This window comes from Gymnoscopelus braueri (assembly GCF_963280865.1).
Source record: "Gymnoscopelus braueri genome assembly, chromosome: 17".
Lineage (NCBI taxonomy): Eukaryota > Metazoa > Chordata > Actinopteri > Myctophiformes > Myctophidae > Gymnoscopelus > Gymnoscopelus braueri.
Genome location: NC_137617.1, coordinates 48,593,799 through 48,616,516, shown reverse-complemented (window position 1 = coordinate 48,616,516; position 22,718 = coordinate 48,593,799). Strand labels below are relative to the sequence as shown.

The 22,718-nt window shown below is 41.1% G+C and overlaps 1 protein-coding gene across 1 annotated transcript in view; it reads left to right on the top strand.

Annotated features, from left to right (window-relative positions):
• LOC308105207 (kelch-like protein 21) overlaps positions 1 to 22,718 on the top strand; it is a gene marked incomplete at both ends in the record, with an annotated part of 33,801 nt that overhangs the window by 7,527 nt on the left and 3,556 nt on the right. The window contains 8 exons of the mRNA XM_080455842.1: positions 2,738 to 2,899; positions 16,905 to 17,096; positions 17,843 to 17,986; positions 18,809 to 18,965; positions 20,055 to 20,189; positions 21,075 to 21,200; positions 21,779 to 21,970; positions 22,159 to 22,293. Of these exons, the coding sequence (XP_080311968.1) occupies positions 2,738 to 2,899; positions 16,905 to 17,096; positions 17,843 to 17,986; positions 18,809 to 18,965; positions 20,055 to 20,189; positions 21,075 to 21,200; positions 21,779 to 21,970; positions 22,159 to 22,293 (1,243 nt within the window). The remainder of the gene's footprint in view (positions 1 to 2,737; positions 2,900 to 16,904; positions 17,097 to 17,842; positions 17,987 to 18,808; positions 18,966 to 20,054; positions 20,190 to 21,074; positions 21,201 to 21,778; positions 21,971 to 22,158; positions 22,294 to 22,718) is intronic.

The following is a 22,718-nucleotide window of genomic DNA, read 5'->3' as shown; positions in this document are numbered from 1 at the left end:
CAAATTAGAACCTGGCAACTATAGGCCTGTTTCCATCCTTTGTTCCATCTCAAAGGTTGTAGAGCGATTAATTTAAGAACAAATCAACAGCTACCTCAGCGAGCATAAACTGTTGTTTGAATTCCAATCGGGCTTCAGAACCTCCCATTCCACTGACACATGCCTACTGTATCTGACCGACTACATCAAACGTGAGGTAGACGCAGGCAAATACTGCGGCATGGTCATGTTGGACCTCCAAAAAGCGTTCGACACTGTAAACCATTCAATTTTACTTGATAAGCTGAGGGCGATTGGTTTTGACTGCACATCACTAAACTGGATGAGATCTTACCTGGAGGGAAGAGAACAAGTGGTTGACATCAACGGAACCATGTCCTCATCCCTCCCGGTGAGCTGTGGGGTTCCTCAGGGTAGCATTCTAGGACCGTTACTGTTTCTTCTATACATTAACGACATGAATGCTGCCTGTAACTGCAAATTGTTCCTGTTCGCTGATGACTCGGCACTCCTGATCTCGGGAGAGGACAAGTTGCAAGTTGAGGAGGCGCTCAGCTCCGAACTCTCAAAAATCCGTACTTGGCTTACCGATAACAAACTGTCACTACACCTTGGAAAAACTGAATCCATTCTCTTTGGGACCAAACATTCCCTCAGACAGATGGATGTAAATGATTTCAAGGTCAAAGTCGATGGCACAATTATCTCTAGCAAAGAAGAGATTACCTATTTGGGTTGTATTCTTGACAAATACCTGACAGGTGAAAGCATGGCTACAAAGGTGGTCAAAAGAGTTAACCAGAGAACCAAATTTATGGGCAGAGTTTCCTCTTTTGTCAACCCTCAGGCCCTCAGGACCCTCTCTGGGGCCCTGATTCAACCACTTTTTGACTATGCTTGCACCTCCTGGTACTCCAACACCTCAGTGTCACTGAAGACTAAGCTTCAAACCTCCCAAAACAAACTGATTCGGCTACTCCTCGGATTGGGGCCCATGACCCACCTTTCTCCCACCCATTTTGCCAGCCTAGGCTGGCTCAGGGTGGAAGACAGGGTTAAACAACTAAAAATGGGACTGGCCTTCAAAATTGTAAATGCAAATTTACCCGATTTGCCCCCTATTCCCGCATATCTGAGTACATACCTCCAAAAGGTTAGCGACACCCACAGTCACAATACCAGAGGGAGCGTTAACTGCTTAACTGCCAAAGACGTTTATAAACGTCTTTGGGCATTCAGCTATTGCCTGCCAAAGACGTTTAAAAACGTCATGGAAAAAAAAAGAATAAAAAAACTTAAAAAAAAAAAAAAAACAATCTAAAAAGATTCTCTAATTATTTAGTATTGACACTCTTTCGATATTCCAAACGAATAAGGAGATAACAATTTCCAAAGATTTGCTGCTCCATCCACTTCAATGTTAAAATTCAAACGGACAAACAATTCACGTTGTTTTTTGGTTTGAAACTACTGGTTTTGAGCTATTTTCAAACATCAAACAACACATGACAACAAGGTCATAATGACCTCGTTGACATTTGTGAAACCACACCTGAATCTCATCTGTGATTAGAAATTATCTGGGATCAATCATACTGGAGAAAAATATTCTGTGGCTACGCGAAAAGGTACCAAAATCGCTCAAAACCCTGGCAGAGGCTACAGACTTTTTGAAAAAACTCTGGCAGTCAACAATTTGGTACCACCCACCCATAAATCAAACATGGGCAAATTCTCCTTCTACAGCACTGCCACCCAGGATTGGAATAGTCTAACTCCATCCCTCAAAAAATGCAGTTCGCTGGGCTCATTTCAAAGAGTCTTAAAAAATCACCTTTCAGGTGGCCAAAGGAGGAGGTAGTACCATTTTCCCGTTAGACAGCAGACCCCCCCCCCTGTTCTTGTACATATATTTTTCCCCCTCTTTTTATTTTTTTGTTGTACATAGTGATATTTGTTTTGCTGTTTTTTTTTTTAATGATATTCGAACTGTGGTGCCACTATATATGTATATGAATTGAATGCCAAGGCCCTCATTGGAAACAAGTCTGCAAGGACTTTTATGAACAGACCTGTTAGACAAAGTATTTTAAATGTAACTGTGCTGTTTTACATTTTTTGCCTAATAAAATATTCAAATATTCAGTGCGGCACTCGTATGAGCTTGTACTGTAGATCTGCTTTTATTTTATTTTTTATCGTGAAAATGTGTGCAAATCTTTGAATATGTATGTATGTATGTTTGTATAAGTTTTAAAGTGAACAAAACTCAAATCTTTGCTTCTGGGGGTCCCTGGAACAACATATTCTGAGATGGTGGTCCGCGACCAAATACATATAATTTTGGGGGTCCTTGACGTGAAAAAGTTTGAGCGCCACTGATATAGAAACATAGGTTTTTTCAGAAAACTGTTAGGATTCAGAAGACATTTGTAGAATCCCCCAGAAGCAAAGATTAGAGTTACAAATGTTTGCTTTAAAAGAAATAATATATATATTCAAAGATTTGCACACATTTTCACGATTTTTCAAAAACAGCAGATCTACAAGCTCATAGCGTGGCACCCGGTGCCGCGCTATGAGCTTGTAGATCTGCTGTTTTTCAAAGATATCGAAAAAATCATATCACACAAAGATTTGGCGGACCCCTGTAGTAACTCTGAGGACCCCCTGTTGAAGACCCCTGGCCTAAACCATGGACACTCTAACCTCCTTAAGTCTCCTTTTCAACCTTCAGGCCATGTTTACATCAGGCATGGTGGAGTCCACACAGGAAAGGGTGACCATCAGAGGAGTGGAGCCTCACTTGATTGGATTGCTGGTGAACTACGCCTACACTTGTGATGTGTGCATCACAGAGACCATCACAAAGACAGGTGTGATCAGCTCAAATGTGAAGGTAATGTATTTTCATCATAAACCTTATTATCAACACTATTGTCCTATATCGGTGCTTAACTCATTGACTGCCAGAGTTAAAACATCATCTATAGCCAGGGGTGCACAATAACTGGTGCGCATCAGTGTTGATTTCGTTAACGAAAACGAAAGGAAATATGTTCGTCAACGCACATTTTTCAAAGGACGAAGACGAGACGAGACCACCACCCACATGAATAAACAATAACTGGGACTAAATCATTATGCAATTTCGTTGACTAATAAAGACGAGACGAAAATGTAGTTCACTAAATAAAGACTGGGCTAAAATGTATGGTCATTTTAGTTCACGAACAAAGATGAGACGAAATATTGTATTATATGATTTTTTCACTCCCTGTCTCCTTTGATGCGCAGCGCAGCGCATGCTGTTCCTCACTCACACACCCCCTTTCAAAGTTGCAGCCGCGTGCACACTCACACACACACACACACACACTCACACACACACACACACAGAGTCACACACAGACACACCACCGTCAACTGAATGGCAGCAGGAGGATTCAGATTTTAGAGCGAAACTTTACAAAATAAAACGGTAAAATGCTTTGCACAGGGCTCAGGAGAAAGAGAAGAGGTGATATATGGACACATTTTTGCTACATCGATGTGGAGAACTAAACAATGCGATTTTATCCGAAGGCAAGCAATGTGTTCACAAGATAGCTGGGAAAAACACAACAAACTTGAAGAGACACAAGCGTTCACCACAAATAAATCGAGTTAAGTTAACAAAAGGTTTGGTGGTGGTTGTTTACAACAATGTTCCAACAAAAACACTAATCCGACCCCAAAGTGCCCAAACTAATGCTGACTAACTTACGTTAGCTTCTTAGCATGTAGCGATAAACTTACACCTGGTGTTTGCACTTTGTCCATCTACACAAACGTTCAGATTTCAAATATAAAGTGCTTACCTCATGGCCAGGGATGTTACAATTCTGTTCGGGTAACCCATAAGTACCCATATTTTCCGTATTGTTCAATAAAAAACATTTTAATCCGATCGGTTGCCAATTTCTCCGTATTTTCTCCACGCTTTCAACTACGTGACCCTATCAGTTGGGAGGTGTAATTGCACTCTGATACACTATAACTCTATGAGAAAATGACCGCCAATCGGATTAAAATGCTTTTTATTGAACAATACGGAAGATACGGGTACTTATACCCACCCGAAGTAAATTGTAATATCCGTGGCCACGGAATATTTGAAATCCGAACGTTTATGTATGAGCTGTAAATGGAGAAAGTGCAAAAAACAGGTTGAAGTTTCGTCATGACTGTCATGATATGACCGTCATGTAATATGTAGTTTGCTGCTATAAATCTGGTAGCAGAAAGCGAACTATAGTAACTTGTAAACAACCCAGTGTGCAGACTGTGCACAAAACACGTGGGCAGTTATACATGGATGCAAACAAGTAATCTTTAGGTGACACACTCACCATTTCCAAAATAACATTAGGACACAAACAAGCCATTTTTTTTTTTTTTTTTTAATTCTTTTTAGCTGACCTTGTATTGGAACTGTACTATCATGTGCTTTGTTTCTGCAAACTTCTAAATACAGTATTTAATCAATCAATCAATCACACTGCTACTAGTGAATGATTTGTGAGTAGTTTATATTTACCCTGGTATCTGTCACCTTTTTCATTCTCAATGAGAACCACTTACTGGTAAATGAGAACCATTTACTGGTAAACTTGACCTGAATTGGCTCTGTCTGTACTTAGTTGGAATGCTTTTTCCTTCTACTCCAAATCTCTTTGCCAGAAATAGCCAATCTACAAGCTCTACGGCTTATGTGTTCCCCTTAGAATATAGATGCTGGTCCATGAGGCACTTTATTTTATTTTATTATTTTTTTCATCTGAGATGTATTTTATTCATTTTAATGCAAGCATTGGTGTGTCTGTGAATTGTTATAGTTTAAAATAAATATACAAGTTCAGTCATAACATGTTCCATGTCTGGATGTATTCCTTAAAATTGCGTTTTTCATCAAAAGGATGAGAGGAAATGCTATGTGAAATATTTTTAGATTGGATGGAAATGTTCTATATTATCTGCTGACAAAATGTGACATGACTAAAACTAGACTAAATAAAAAAAGGATGAGTTTGACTAAATGTGATAAAAACTAACAAACGTCTTTGAAACTGGACTAAAACTGGACTAAGACTAAAAAATTGCTGACGAAATCAACACTGGTGCGCAACTGCGCATGCGTCGTCAAAATGCATGCTGCGCGGCACATCAAACGAAGGGAGGCGCTCTCGCGTACCAACAGCTGGGACCGCTGGGACAGGAATTTACTTCTTGAAGCCACACTCACACATTCACGGTGAAGCACGCGTCCCCCCCATACGCGCCCCATACACACCCATGGGGCGGAGGCGGAGGGGGAGGGGACGCATGCTGCACGTGAATGTGTGGGTGTGGCCTGGAATCCTGACACAGTCAGTCGCACACGGCAAGCTGCTGGCTGCGTTACAGGCACTTGTCACCGATGATGAACGCACCGGGATGTGGTGCGAAATAGCACTGTGTAATATATTTCTGTTGGCCTTCCACAAAGCGAAACATGCACGTCCTATATTGGTCTTAAAAATTGGCAGATATTCGAATATATTCGAATATTATTATTATTAATATTATTAAAAAATATATTATTTTTTATAAAATAAAAAATAAAAAGAAATTGACAGGAACAGTACAAAAAACAATGTATCGAGTGCTCGGATCCAATAAAACATATCTTTTGTTTGTTTTTATAACTTGAGACATGAGTTTTTTGTATTGTCCCTGTCAAATAAACATACAAAAAAATGTAATTATTATTTTAAATATTCAAATATAAATTTTCATATTCGAATATACATATTTTCCCAATATTCGAATAATATTCGAATATCGAATATTCGTTTGACTGCCCTACGTCCTATGCTTTAATTTGAAGAGGACATTCCACCATTCAAGAGGCTTGGAGTTGATGTCGGGAGTGCCTATCATTCACGAGAAGGGGGGGTCCCGCATCATGCAGACCATTGCACAGACAAGTTATCCATGTATCCCTCTTTTATCCATCCTGCGAGACGTGTCGTGGCAAAATGTATTTATTAGTAACATATCCAGTAGGGCTGTCAACTTTCCTCAGAAATGAGTTGCCCTTACCAGCAATTCCGAGCGTTTTCACTTACCTTTGAAAAATCACAGAATATTATTCTTCGCAACGATCCAGCCGCCGATCGCTTCAAAAGACGTAGGGGGGTCTCGTAGAATCGGAGGAAAGAAGTGTGTTCATTTTCTTCAAAAAGCAAAAGAAAGCAGAGAAAATTTGATTTTTATAAAACCTATCCACCTGTTTCCGCGGGAATTTACTGGAGCAAAAATCCTGTGTGGGAAACATCCTGCGGACGGACCGGAAGTAGGAAGTAGCAGCTCAGTGTGTTTACATTTGCCAGCAGAACGTAGCTGTAGCGTCACTGGTCGCATAGCGATTCAGACTCCAAGAACGTTAAGACTCGGCTTTTCTTAACGTCACAATGAGCTCGGGGACAACGTGTGCTGTGCGTGGCTGTCATAACAACCGAACCAAACTTCATGAATGGCTTAAACTAGAGTGCTTCGTCCACCAACCGAAAACAAAGTTCGAATGTTCATGTCAACGTTGGTATGAATTCCATTGCATCCCAAAGGACGCCGATGCGAGAAGAAGTTGGCTAAGGAACTTGAACTTACAACAAACTCCCAAAGCTGTGGATGTATGTTCATTTCACTTCGTGGACAAGAGACCTACACGGGACAACCCATATCCAACGCTGCTGTTGGGTGAGAGACCTCCAGAGGAGAGTATCGTTCAGAGACATTTAACGGGTAAGATTCATTTCTACAAGGCCTGACCTGGCCTGGTCCACGGCAGGGCTCATTGTGATTGTGTCGCAAGCGATTCAACCTATCGCAAACAAAAAGTTGCCACGCAATTATGATCACAAACACATGTACTAATGTGTCATTTGTAACGTCACACACACGCGCGCCGTGTGTGTGTGTGCGTGTGCGTGTGTCACCCACGCACAGCACTACTAGTCTTTTTTTTCTTCTCCACGCACCTTGACATTGATGTTGTAATTACCATCGTCAATGTAATAAGGTGCTAATAAGATGCAGTTGCAAAAATCTCTTCTACTATCGGTAGCCGCCAAATATGGCGAAGACGCTGTTATTTGTACCCCTAAAGGGTGTGGGAGTATTTGTCCATGATTTGCTGACTGTACATTTTTTGACAGCACCTTGTAATATTTATGTCCTTGTATTGTATCTCTTATGTGGACATAAATAAATGATTAAATGTGTGTGTGTGTGTGTGTGTGTGTGTGTGTGTGTGTGTGTGTGTGTGTGTGTGTGTGTGTGTGTGTGTGTGTGTGTGTGTGTGTGTGTGTCACCCACGCACAGCACTACTAGTCTTTTTTTTCTTCTCCACGCACCTTGACAAAATAATGGCCATTTCCAGAAGCAAGCAACTCTTTTGACAAAAATATCATTTCCCAAAAAGAATGATGTAGGCCATTATTTTAGGAAGGTGACGGTATAACCTTAAAGTCCAAAAAGAAAAACAAGTATTTTTTTTAAAGACAAAAAAACTATAATATGTTGTAATCATATGTTTAATTCAGTGCCTTAAGCATGGTGGTGTGTTAAACATGTAAAATTACATCTGTCTCAATCGATAACAACTACTGCAATACATCTCATTGTACACTAAATATGTCTGTACCCGCAGACGACGAGCCAGTTGCAATGGAGGCTTCAGAGGAGCCAAATCCCGTGGCAAAGAGCTCACATGATGTCCAGACACAGTGGTCAGACCCAGGAATGGAGGACCACATCTATGCCAAAGCTCCACCTGCCAGGACATCTAGCGTGCTGCCTGAACCATCCCCTGAGAGCTCACAGTCTGTTGCAGAGGATCTCCTAAAAGACGATGAAGACTGTCTTCTCTACACAGGGATTCCTCTACTTGAATTCAACACTCTTGTGTCATGCTTACAAAGCTCCAGGAAAATTCTCCAGGAAAACCTGTGGCATAGTAGCTTTTATGGTTTCACAAGGCAGCCATGGAATCAGATCCTTAGTGTGCTCAGCAATTACATCTATCCAGAATGACAATGTTTTACCAGCCTGACTATGTGACCTTTTGAAGCGTTTTGTCAAATCAAGTTTCATTAATGTCATTAAAAATTGATCTTTGATTGATTGAAGATTTTATTAGGCAAAAGAATGTAAAACAACACAGTTACATTTATAATACCTATGGTGGGAAATGTAGCCACACATTCATAACCGAAAACTCTGTGCCCATTAATATTGTCCCTAAAATGGACAAAATACTTAATTCAACTTGATTATCTCATTGGAAATTAGACAATACTGTTTCTGGATTATCTCATTAGAAATTACATAAGCATTTATTCAGGCCTCTCAAAACAGAAATACATAAAATACAATTAACAGTGATGTGATTGTGATCTAAATTGTGTCTATTTGCTTTACATTAACTCTCCTCTCAGATTTACAAGGGCTGCACAAAACATGAAAGATGATTTGTGTCCTAGGACAAATACATTGATGAAAGATTTCACACTGTGTTTGTGTACTGTAGGTTTACGTGTGTGTGTGTGTGTGTGTGTGTGTGTGTGTGTGTGTGCGTATGATCCATTTACTTAAAGTTGTACAATGCAAATTCACAACTAACGATTTTTAGCAACCTCTGCTGGTCACTACCGTCACTGCATACAATTTCCGTAGTCCTCGATTACCCAGAATTCCATTCGTTTTCACCGGAAGCCGGAAGCGTTTCAAAAAGCGATCTTTTAATTGTTTTATACTATCTATGGATCGTTTCTCTTAGCCAGTGGAGCATTAGTTACCATGAGCTGTGCTTTCTTTTTCTGTTCTTTTTCAATCTTCCAATCCTACATTCTCTTAAAATCAGCGTGAGGTTCCTTTTTGTTATTATCGCGGTAATTCCTGGCCAAACAGGAAACCGTTGCGGTAATTCCTGGCCAAACAGGAAACCAGTGCATTTCCACCTCCGTTTTCCGGCCAGATGACGTAATTTTCCCGGGAAAGTCCCCCCCTTCACCGTTCAATAGTAAATATATAAATAAAAGGCTTCCGGGGGTGAAATTCATGGAGTGGGTGTTGTGAAACTTTTGCCACTCACAAAAGATATACAATTTAACTTTAGTTTTGTTGAAAACGTTACCTAGTATGCCTTTAAAGAGAGCCATGTACTTTTGGCAGAGATGTAACTTTTTCTCAGTGAAATCATCAGCCAATTTAGGTAGCATGTGTAAGAAGTAGAACTTCTGCAGTTGCTGCACATGTCCATCAGTGTAGTCTTTATTAAATGAGACATCCACTTCTATGTGCTCACTTGGTGTCCAGACGACCAGCTGGCAACTTTGTAGGCCAAGGCACATCATGGTCAATTGTGTCTGAAAGCACATTGGCACTGGCGTTAACTGTCATTAGCACGTGTGTTCAATACAATGTTAATTACTTGTAGTAATAATTCAAATTTTTAAATTTTGTTTAACCAACCTGGAGGTACCCATCTTTTCCATTGGTGCGCATTAGGTACTGTCCATCATCCAAGGATTGGATGTCACTATTTGTCCGACTCAGAAAGTCTGACATAGATGTCTTGTAGGGGCACTTGATCTCAAGGAGCTGTGTTCCATTAAGGATTCCATCTGGGCTAGCTCCCAACCAAGGATGTTCAGGGTGCACAACCAGGCCTCTCCTCTCCACAACTTGCCCTCTGCTCTCCAGAAGAGCAATTACATTGGCCTCATTATCTTTGCCGTGTTTTGTTGCTGTATTGCCAGTGAATGTTGGGTACACATGCTCATTTAAAAATGTCTTTGGGTCTGTGGTCTGTCTTTTGGGGACTCGTTTTGCTGTGCTGGCTGTTAGACGCAGCTTCCTAGCATCATGCCATAGCTGTGAAGCACTTTGTGTTTTGGTTTCTTCCGTCAGTGTAGCTGCTTGGATTGGAGATAGTTTAATGTAGGTTTCATAAAAGACCCTACATTTCCTACAGGTGAGTGTAGTGCTGTGTTCAGTGTGACAGAGTGTGCTCAGGTCTGAATCATGTAGGCTTGGGATTGCCTGGCCCTGCCTGTTAACATCGGCTCTGCAACTGAGCTGAAGAAGACCATCTGTCTGGAGGTGAAATAGTGGGGCCATTGCTGAGGTGTTGATGTGGCTTATGTATTCTGAATGGTTCCGAAAAAGTTGGGGGGGTGGAGTGGAATCTTGCTGTGGTGTTGATGGGCCTGCATGTGTGTGTTGGCGTCTATGGTGTTTGAAATGTATGTGTTTTAATTTCTTCAGCCGTTGATTCTTCTTCACACCAGAGTTCCATGTCCGTTGGACATCAGTACAAGCCACATTTGCCTCACGCTGCCTGACTGCATTTTCCACCTACAATAAGGAAATATCTAGTTATTAACATAGCGTTTCGAATCATGCTGGAATCACCAGTGGTGGAAAGTATCTAAGTACATTTACTTAAGTACAGTACTTGAAGTACTGTACTTAAGTACACATTTTAGGAATCTTTACTTTACTGGAGTATTTTCAATTTGCAGTACTTGTAGGTCTAGGCCACTACATCTCAGAGGCAAATATTGTACTTTTTACTCCACTATAATTATTTGAAAACTTGAGTTACTAGTTACTTTGTAGATTTTCATTATTACAAAACATGCATTAAACACTTTACCCCATGCTTTCGTTGTGAGCTTGTAGATCGGCTATTTTCAAAATAATTTTAAACATTTTGAAGAAATGGAAAACTTTGTATAATGAGTACTTTTACTTAGTTACTTAGTTATGGTAAGTGAAAGCCGTGTTTGTGCGCATCTCTCTCACAGTAAAATCCTCAGTGTTCATTATCCAGACCAGTTGTAATTGTGAGTGTGCAAATAGAACCATGCTTTCGTTTGTACAGTCATAGTTATATTAAGGTGAGAATAGCCACCACACAATACAATACATGTCCTTTCCTTTGTTGACAGTGGGATAATATGAAGTCATATATGCAAATTAGCCATGAGGTGGTCTTAGAATGTCAACAGACAGCACGTGTTTCCTCACCGACCCAAATAGACTACCCAAATAAAATACTGGAGCACTTGGGCCTGCACGTTTTATTATATTGATCTACCTATCTGTGTTGCATTTTTACTGCTGTTGATGATATGACCTCAGCACAGGGACTGTTGTTTACCTTAAACGATAACGGGTTCATAAATGACGTATTGTTTACGTGAATCAGCTGTGTCTGGAGATATCTAAAACATTCAGGACAGGTCGTAATAATGGATGCGTACATTTACATTAGCCTACTTAGACCTACCTTCCACAGAATTGCAGCAGCGTGACTGCATGAGCGGCCCGGCCCTGCAATGCAGGAACAACCTGCTGTCTCTATGACACCTCTCTTTGTTGACAGAACCCATGCCTTATGGTGCCTCACATGCAGACTCTGGCTCGGTTCTACGTCTGCTTTTAAATAGAGGAGGTCGTTTCCGACCTCCTTCAGGGACACTACACCGACCTTGTTGCTGTGAAGATACTGGTAGGCCTCAGAACTTTTCAAGTTCTCCATAGCTTTACCGTCACTAGCAATAGAGTCCACAAAGTAATAAAAAATGCTACAGTATGTGATACGAGGCCACTTCTTGACGTCATCTTCCCAATTATCTATTGCAGTAGGCAACACTAGGCTAATATCACCTTTTTTTAATTCATTGAGATTGTGTTCCCACATTATTAATTAATACGTTCTGTTACAACAGCTCATACAATATGACTCGCAGGTGCTTGAGGGCTAATTATAATTATAAGACATGTCAAGCAGCTGTAGCCTGGTAAAGCCCCTCCCTCCGGAATTCTCATTTCCATTTGATTCAGTACTTGAGTAAATGTCCTTAGTTACTTTCCGCCACTGGTGATTCCAGCATGATTGGAAACACTATGTTGGGTAATAACTAGATATTTCCCTATTGTAGGTCGAAAATGCAGTCAGGTAGTGTGGAACAAATGTGGCTTGTAGGCTACTGATGTCCAACGGACCTGGAACTCTGGTGTGAAGAAGAATGTGCGGCTGAAGAAATTAAAACATACATTTCAAACACCACACATGCCAACACACACATGCAGGCCCATCAACACAACAGCAAGAGTCCACTCCACCCCCCCATTTTTTAAAGAACCATTCAGAATACATGAAGCATAGAAGTGGACGTCCCATTTAATAAAGACTACACTGATGTGTGATGACATGGAAGTTCGACTTCTTACACATGCTACCTAAATTGATTTTACTGAGAAAAAGATACATCTCTGCCAAAAGTAAACCCACAGTACACAAACAGTGTGTCTTTCATTGATTGATTGATTGAAATTTTTATTAGGCAAAAGAATGTAAAACAACACAGTTACATTTATACTGGTTTTGTCTAAAAGGTCCGGCCAAAAAAGTCCTTGCGGACTTGTTTCCGTTGGGGTCCTTGAATTAATTTCATAGACATATATAGTAGCAACCAAACAGTTCAAAAATCAACATGAAAATACAGATAATACAGAAAAAACTACAACTATGTACAAAAAAAAAAGGAGCATGAAAAAAAATTAAAATAAAAAATAAATGTACAAAAAAAGGGGGGGGGGGTGAAGCATGGAAAAATAACGATTATATACAAAAAATGCATGAGGAAATACAAAATATGTACAAAAAAGAGGAGGGGGGGGGGTCGTCTGTCTACAGGGAAACTGGTACTATCTCCTCTTTCGGCCTCCAGAAAGATGAGTTTTTAGGGCTGTTTTGAATGAGCCCAGCGAACTGCATTTTTTGAGGGATGGGGTTAGACTATTCCATTCCTTGGTGGCTGTGCTATAGAAGGAGAATTTGCCCATGTTTGTTTTATGGGTGGGTGGTACCAGATTGTTGTTTACGCTCCCTCTAGTTTCGTGGCTGTGGGTGTCACTAACTTTTTCGAGGTATTTATACAGATATGCGGGTATACGGGGCATTTCGGGCAAATCTGCAATTTCGAAGACCAGACCCATTTTTAGTTGTTTAACCCTGTCTTCCACCCTGAGCCAGCCTAGGCTGGCAAAGTGAGTGGGAGAGAGGTGGGTCATGGGCCCCAGTCCGAGAAGTAGTCGGATCAGTTTGTTTTGGGAGGTTTGAAGCTTAGTCTGCAGTGACACTGAGGTGTTAGAGTACCAAGAGGAGCTAGCATAGTCAAAAAGGGGCTGAATCAGGGCCCCCGAGAGGGTCCTGAGGGCCTGAGGGTTGACAAAAGAGGAAACTCTGCCCATAAATCTGGTTCTCTGGTTTACTCCTTTGACCACCTTTGTTGCCATGCTTTCACCTGACAGGTATTTGTCAAGAATACATCCCAAATAGGTAATCTCTTCTTTGCTAGTGATGATTGTGTCATCGACTATGACCTTGAAGTCATCTACCTTCATTTTACTGAGGGAATGTTTGGTCCCAAATAGGATGGATTCAGTTTTCCCAAGGTGTAGTGACAGTTTGTTATCGGTAAGCCAGGTACGGATTTTTGAGAGTTCAGAGCTGAGAGCTTCCTCAACTTGCAACTTGTCCTCACCCGAGATCAGGAGTGCCGAGTCATCAGCTAACAGGAACAGTTTGCAGTTACAGGCAGCATTCATGTCGTTAATGTATAGAAGGAACAGTAACGGCCCTAGAATGCTGCCTTGAGGAACCCCGCAGCTCACCGGGAGGGATGAGGACATGGTTCCGTTGATGTCAACCACTTGTTCTCTACCCTCCAAGTAAGATCTCATCCAATTTAGTGATGTGCAATCAAAACCAATCGCCCTCAGCTTATCAAGTAGAATTGCGTGGTTTACAGTGTCAAACGCCTTTTGGAGGTCCAGCATGACCATGCCACAGTATTTGCCAGAGTCTACCTCACGTTTGATGTAGTCGGTCAAATATAGTAGGCATGTGTCAGTGGAGTGGGATGTTCTGAAGCCCGATTGGAATTCAAACAACAGTTTGCGCTCACTGAGGTAGCTGTTGATTTGTTCTTGGATTGATCGCTCTATAACCTTTGAGATGGAACAAAGGATGGAAACAGGCCTATAGTTGCCAGGATCTAGTTTGCTTCCTTTTTTAAATAGAGGGATTACTCTTGCCAACTTGAATTCTTGTGGGACGTGACACTGACTGATGGATAAGTTTGTAATGTGGGCAATGTATTTGTCCTAGGACACAAATCATCTTTCATGATAGAAAAATAAATACAACTGGATTACCTCATTGGAAATTAGACAATACTGTTTCAGGATTATCTCATTAGAAATTACTAGGCATTTTTCCAGGCCTGTCTAAACAGAAATACATAAAATAGAATTAACTCATTCAGTGCCTGACTTATTTCTGGCAGTTTGGCTCTAAGTGCCAGAGGCAAAATTCATTGTAAAAAAAATATGCTTAGGAGCCGAGATACAGCCTTTTTCAGTAAGAAGTTAAACAAGTGAATGGAGCAGAACATTTTCAAATCATGATATCTTGGGTTCTGAACATTCTACACCCCCCCCCCCCCCATCATTTATTTATTTTTATTTTTTACACCAGTGGCACAGGGCTTATGATACAACGGACGTCGAGTGGCACTGACATGTTGATTGTGATCAACATTAATTGTGTCTATTTGCTTGACAGAAGCTCTCCTCTCAGATTTACAAGGGCTGCACAAATTCTAAGTATTTTGTCCATTTTAGGGACAGTATTAATGGGCACAGTGTGTGAGAGAATTTTGTAAACCTTAATATGCCTTATTGCTCGTTCCACATGGATGCGGACATTAGCAATGCGTCGCGTGCGAGTGACCTGCTCAGTTGTCAACTGGGCTTTCTTGCGTGTAAATGCTGGTAAGACCAAGCGTACTTTACGCTCATCTAGCAAATCTTGAATTGTGAAGCCACGGTCTGCCATCACCTCATCTCCAGCACGCAAATGACTTAGAAAGCTTGAGTTTTCGGTTATGAATCTGTCGCTACATTTCCCACCATAAGCATCTGAAATGTAGGCCTACATAATGACTCCAGATGGAGCAATTGCAACTAGATATTTAACAGTATTACAAGCATAGTAGTGACTGTAAGATTCAGTTCTTGAGTCCAGATTTTTTGCTTTCTGCAAAACACTTTCTGTGCAGTCAATTACACATGTAGTGTTTGGAAAATTCTCCAGGAAAGCCTGTGGCATAGTAGCTTTTATGGTTTCACGAGGCAGCCATGGAATCAGATCCTTAGTGTGCTCAGCCATTACATCTATCCAGAATGACAATGTTTTACTGACCTGACTACGTGACCTTTTGAAGCGTTTTGCTAAATCAGCTAGTACAAAGTTCTGCCTAAGTTTCATTAATGTCATTAAAATTTCATCTACAACGAGCATTGTTTATGTGCGGGCAAAGCTTTGTAAGCATGACACAAGAGTGTTGAATTCAAGTAGAGGAATCCCTGTGTAGAGAAGACAGTCTTCATCATCTTCTAGGAGATCCTCTGCAACAGACTGTGAGCTCTCAGGGGATGGTTCAGGCAGCACGCTAGATGTCCTGGCAGGTGGAGCTTTGGCATAGATGTGGTCCTCATGTGAGCTCTTTGACACGCGATTTGGCTCCTCTGAAGCCTCCATTGCAACTGGCTCGTCGTCTGCGGGTACAGACATATTTAGTGTACAATGAGATGTATTGCAGTAGTTGTTATCGATTGAGACAGATGTAATTGTACATGTTTAACACACCACCATGTTTAAGGCACTGAATTAAACATACGATTATAACACATAGTTTAATGTCTTTTGAAAAAAGAAAAACTTTGTTTATTGCAACTTTTTTGTCTTTAAAGTTGTACGTCCTTCCTAAAATAATGGCCTACATCATTCTTTTTGGGAAATGATATTTTTGCCTAAAGAGTTGCTTGCGGCTAGAAATAGGCCATTATTTTGGCAAGGTGCGTGGAGAAGGAAAAAAAAGGCTAGCACTGTGCGTGTGTGTGTGTGTGTGTGTGTGTGTGTGTGTGTGACGTTACAAATGACAGATTAGTATTTAGTAGGCTACACATAATCAGACAGGCCTACCATTGAGTGTTTACAATAGCACGTTTTAAATAGATTGTAATAGATTTCAGGCCAGGTCAGATTTGTTTTAATGCCTTGTAGAAATTAATCTTACCCGTTAAAGGTCTCTGAACGATACTCTCCTCTGGAGGTCTCTCACCCAACAGCAGCGTTGGATATGGGTGTAGGTCTCTTGTCCACGAAATGAAATGAACATACATACACAGCTTTGGGAGTTTGTTGTAAGTTCAAGTTCCTTAGCCAACTTCTTCTCGCATCGGCGTCCTTTGGGATGCTATGGAATTCATACCAACGTTGACATGAACATTCGAACTTTGTTTTCGGTTGGTGGACGAAGCACTCTAGTTTAAGCCATTCATGAAGTTTGGTTCGGTTGTTATGACAGCCACGCACAGCACACGTTGTCCCCGAGCTCATTGTGACGTTAAGAAAAGCCGAATCTTAACGTTCTTGGAGTCTGAATCGCTATGCGACCAGTGACGCTACAGCTACGTTCTGCTGGCAAATGTAAATACACTGAGCTGCTACTTCCTACTTCCGGTCCGTCCGCAGGATGTTTCCCACACAGGATTTTTGCTCCAGTAAATTCCCGCGGAAACAGGTGGATAGACGGTAACTAAACCATCTTGATTTTGTTGTGTTCACGTGATCTTTGGCTGTACGCTTCATCATCATCATAATCATCATTTATCACAGGCTGCGGAAGAGCGCCCGAGTTGAATTGAGTTAATGAAGACATCTTGTTCATTTTGGTCTCTAGGCCCTGCTGGCAGCGTCAGACTTGTTCGACGTCACGGCCGTTCGAGACGTCTGCTGTGAAGTCTTGCAGAGTGATATGAACATAAATAACTGTGTAGAGATTTACTGCTTTGCCGAGGCGCACTCCTGTGAAGGGTTGAAGAAACACAGCATGGACTGCATTCTGGAAGACTTCAGTGTCATCCACCAGCAGGTCAGTGATTGAGGGATCATATATTTCCCCAAGTTGTTTGTCTGTTGTTGGCTTTTTTCTCCTAATCAGCAACATCCCACCTCCACAACTGACCCAGACCTGGGCAGAAACATTCAATCAGTCAGTGATTGGATATATATTAAAGCAGGGGTTCCCAACCTTTCTGTTACCACGGACCTGCTGACGGTTCATAAAATGTTCGCGGACCGGCAAACTTGTAGAGTGACGCATTACTTCACCTGAGTTACATCTTCTGATAGTTGTACTTGAATGTTGACATGAAATAATAATCCTGTTTAGTGTTTCATTAGCGTGAAAAAAATCAGCGTGCAGTGACGCTGCTGGTAAACACGCGTTGAAAGGCTAGGATCAAGATACCAAGGATTCGACAGTGATGTCACTACTATGCGACACGGAAGTAGCACGGCATAAAGATACCAAGGATTCGTCAGCGATGTGACATCGCTGACGAATCCTTGGACATGTGACGTTGAGTTGCCACAGAATTAATTAATTAGGCAGCGTTGAGTCTATAACCTTGGTTATAGACTCAACGCTGCCTAATTAATTAATTCTGTGGCAGTGAATGAGTTAATAAGCTATAGTCCATTTAACTAAACAAACCAATCCAATCTATCACCAGTGAGCACTTCAGAGGAGAAAAGGTTACTGTACTTCAGTGTGAAGTGTGAGAACAGTCTTCTCCGTCTATCAGCTAATCTACTGTACTTTTCTTCTACCAATAGGAAGGGTTTCTCTCTCTCCCTGTGGAAAAACTGATAGAGATTCTCTCCAGTGACCATCTGAATGTTCCCAAGGAGGACATGGTGTTTGATGCTGCCATGCTGTGGTTAGACAGGTGTCCTACCCGCAAGCAGAGCTTTGAACAGGTCAGTCATTTCTTAGTCTCACCTTGTAAGACGATCAGAGGTCTCTGCCTGTCAATATGTCTGGGGTCTTCTAAATGCAAGGTAGTTTCTAGAACAGAGCCAACTGCTTGACATCTATTATCTCTGCTGTCAGGCAGTAACCAACTATGTCCAAAATATATATCTTTTTTTATAAAAGTAGGTATTGTGAGGTATTGTCAGATTCTTGCATGTGTTCTTATATTATCATCACTTTGACTTCACCCCAATCCAGCTCAAGTGGAGTTAGGAGGTTTTTGACCAGTGAGTGTGGAGATAGTTGAATTGATTCAATTAAAGAAAATGAAAGAGTTGAAAAACAGAGATAGGAGGTTAGAAACGATATGTTATATCCTGGTATTACGCATGATTTTATTTGACTATATTGGGTGAAAAACATAATGGTGTTCTGTGTACTTTAAAGATCCAGTGCAATGACATTTTCGGTTATTTTATTTTGAAGTTTTAGTCTGACATACACCGTCTACTCTAAACGTCATCTTGAATGAGATTCAAAACAGAGTAGTTCTGTAATTAGAATCAGCTGTGTTGGAGGAACGTGCAGCTATGGGAATCACACAGGTGAACGAAATCAAGATACATGTATATTCATGAAAGTTGATCTGTCATCACGCAGTACGTTTTACTGGAAGTATTAAGATTGGCTTTATAGGGACTTTTGATATAAATATACATACAAATGGGTTAAAAAAATATATAGTTGGCACCTATTGTTAGGAATGCCCATATGATGACCATGGATATGCTCTAAAATTGTGAAAAACGTATTTTTCATTTCACTAGATCGTTAAGGTGCTAGAGCACATCCGTATGCCTCTCATGAGTCCCTTGGGACTGATGAGAGGGACTGTCGGAGGTTGTCAGAGGTTAATCTCTTGGGCCGAGGAGCGGGCCAAGGAGCCGCCCAACTGTAACACGGCACGCCCACGCAGGACCGCAGGTAGGTACCCTACTGCAGTGGTTCCCAAACTTTTCAGCCCGTGACCCTTAGGGAACCCCCCAAAATAACCACATTTGAACTGGGGACCCCACACCCTGAAAAGCACTTGGAATTGTAGGCATTACATTTAGTTTAGACTGGCTTCCACAGATAAATATTGTGAAAATGGCAGATCGTTGCGAGGCGTTGTGAGCTTGTAGATCGTCTATTTTCTTAATTTTTGCCTCTTTCTTCTATTGTTTGACAATTTGGTCAAGGTTTGACCAGTTTTTGTAGTATAGTTTGTTGATTATTTTTGATGCCATAATCTGGGGACCCCCCCGTGACCCCCCCCAAAATAATCATATTTGAAATGGGGATTAGGGGTGGGACGATATATCGATATTGCGATATATCGCAATACTTTCTCCCGCGATAAATAAGCGATATTCTGCCGAAAAATATCGATATATATATATATATTTTTTTTTTTGTGATACGTTGTTTTTCCGACTCTGTATTTGTGTAATGATGATTTTGAACTGTTTGGTGCTATTTTATGTGTTTATGAATTGAATACAAGGACTATCGTGATATATCGTTGGTGAAATTTCATGCAATATATCGTGATATCGCAATATATTGAATATCGTGATATTATTGTTATCAAGGGCCTAATATCGCCACAGATATCGTATCGTGAGATACCCATATCGTCCCACCCCTAATGGGGACCCCCCCAAAATAATCATATTTGAACTGTGGACCTGCCACCCTGACAAGCACTTGGAATTGTAGGCATTACATTTAGTTTAGACTAGCATCCACAGATTAATATTGTGAAAATAGCTGATCTACAAGATCACAACGCCTCGCAACGCAAGCCGTTATGCCATAATCTGGGGACCCCCCAAAAATCATGTGGGGACCCCCCTGGGCGTCCCGACCCACATGTTGAGAACCACTGCCCTACTGTAACACAGCACGCTTGTTTAAAATGTGACAAGCTGAAACTCACAGGCCACCATGCCTCTTTTTATGAAATAAACCGTTGATGAACTCTTAAATCTACTGTTGTCTGACCTGCTCCTTCTCCACCACTGGTTGTAGTGATCGTGACGGTGGGAGCAATTTCCCGATGTATCCGTGTCGACACATTTGAGAGCTTTGATCCCCTGACAGACCAGTGGAAGACAGTTGGACGACTGCCCATGAGAGTGAACATTCCTGTGGTGTTTGCCTTAGGTGAGAAGTTCATCAACTCATGCATGTTATTTTCATTTACAGGTATCAAGCCATTAAAACTAGAATCGTGTTTTAGAGGTGCAGTAAGCAATTTGGGATTCATTAGCAACAGTGATCATAGGATAGCTAGCGTACATTGCTACATTTATTGTCTCCGCCAGGCCGAAAGGCATGGCGAGAGAGTATGTTTTACCCCCTGTCCGTCCGTACAGTCATGTAATCAACACAGATCTGTCCGATTTCCCATATTCCATCCTCATTGCCTAACTTCCAAAGTTTGCCTCAAACTCTGCAAGCAGCTTGCGATTTCCGTGAAATTTCACACGCACATTCCCACTAGGCTATAAGTTAATAGTGCTATCATTCGGTACTCTGTGGATGTAAACATATAACCGCGCTTAGCTTGGGCTCCATACATTTGGTGGAAGCTGACTTTACAGCCATTGTAAACGTAGTGTTGCCCACTTGGCAGCTTATGTCACCACACACTGGAACTATTTTGATGAATTTCTGTGAATTTCTTGGCTTGAAAAGTGAACCATCACAATAATATTATAGAAGAAGAAGAAGAAGAAGAAGATATATGAAGTAGAGTTCTCCCGATACCTGGATCAGAAATGTGTCCGATACTCTTTTTTATTTTGGTCGTATCCGTCATTCCTTCTCTCAGAGTCAAGGGATCCTTCCTAAGTTGCGTTAGAGCGCCCTCTTTTGGAATTTTCAACAAATGTTTTTGTTTTGAATTGACGGAGATCTCCGTCAATGGCGGTCAACGGTTGGATTTGAAATGACGGACATCTCCGTCAATGGCAGGACATGTGTTAAAATATGTATTTATTTTAACAATCAAGGCATTTTTTCAATTCTGCTCTTCTTCCACCATAGGCTCTACTCTGTATCTGTCCGGAGAGAGACGTGACGGTTATAGTCCATGGTCGCTGTGGCGCTATGATCCTCATTGCTCATGGTTGGAGACAAAGGCTCACACGAAGTTGGTACGCTGTCACCAAAGTAAGATGTCAAACAATGCCAATTTAAAGATATTTTTTATAATTAAAATAAGTGTTAAATAGCTCTATATTCTGATGTTCTATGTTCTCATTGCTATGGAGTGTTTGTTCAGTAACAGGAGTCTCCATGTCTCTCCAGCTCTTTATTAAACAGAATATTTTCCGGTCAGGATACCAATGTTATCCAATCAGGATAGAGAACTCAGTTAGGACACAGATTAAACGATTGCAATTGGAAGTGATGACGCAAATAAATGAGCAGACACAATTTGACCTGGAACACTTTAAAAATGAAACTGATAATGGGTACTCTCTCCTGATTGGCTGAAATTTTGGTAGTCGGTGATGGGGTCGCAAAAAAAAACAGTGGGGTTAATTTATTTTGGCAAGCTAGAAGACTTGTCTAGGTCATTGTAGACTGACGGTTGAAGTTTGAAGTTTACATTTAACAGTGATACAGTATTTTTTAGCGTCCTTTATCCCCGCATATTGAAAATAGTGGTTAAATGCATATGGCGAAGATCATCACTTTAATGATCATTTTTATTTTTCCCCTGTTCAACCCCACATGGTCAATAGGCCTGGTGGTGCTGGATGGATATCTGTTTGCAGTGGGGGGCCGGGACCGGGATGATGACAAGACTCGAGACTCGATGGAACGCTACGACCCCAACACAGAGACCTGGCAGCTGATGGACTCTGTCGGTGTGGGAGCACATTACTATATTGACAGCTGTTTGGTCGCACTGGATGGACATCTCTATTCTATTGGTATGGAACAGATTCATGCACCTGCAGGTTCAGCCTGCTGGGTTTCATGAGGTTGTGTTTTTGTATAATGGTATTAGTGTATGTCAAGCATAATGGTTAACTGAAAAGATACAAATCCTTTGGTATTATTGTATGTATTCATGCTTCTCCTGTTGACAGTGAATAATATTTTGTTTCCTGGACCCTAGGTGCTGCTCGAGAGAAACATAGCCAGGTGGCCAAGTTCAATCCTAAAACATCTGTTTGGACAGAAGTTGCTCCTATGCAGATTCCACGTACTGAATTGGCTGCCTGCACTCTGAATGGAAAGATCTATGTTACAGGTAACATGCCGGTTCTTAACTCACTGAGTGCCAGAATTCTTATTTTTTTTGTTTTTTTTTTCAAAGTAAAAAAAAAGTGCTTAGGAAGCGAGATACAGCCTTTTTCAGTTATAAGTTAAACAAGGAGTGGATGGAGCAGCAAATCTTCAAATGATGATTTTTTCTTTTTTACATTCTTTTTTTTCAAAAACACGTCAAACACGTCATTGGCACGTTGCGCCATAGCAGTGTTGTTTTCGTCAATGATGACGAAGACGATATGATTTAGTCAACGCCCCTTTTTTTTCATGACGAAGACGTAACGTTGACCTGCTAAACATAGCTCTTTGATGACTAAAATATGACGAGACGAATGTGTGTTTTCGTTGACGAGACGAGACGAAAATGTTATTGGGTGGGACGTTGCATGAAGAGATCAAAATATT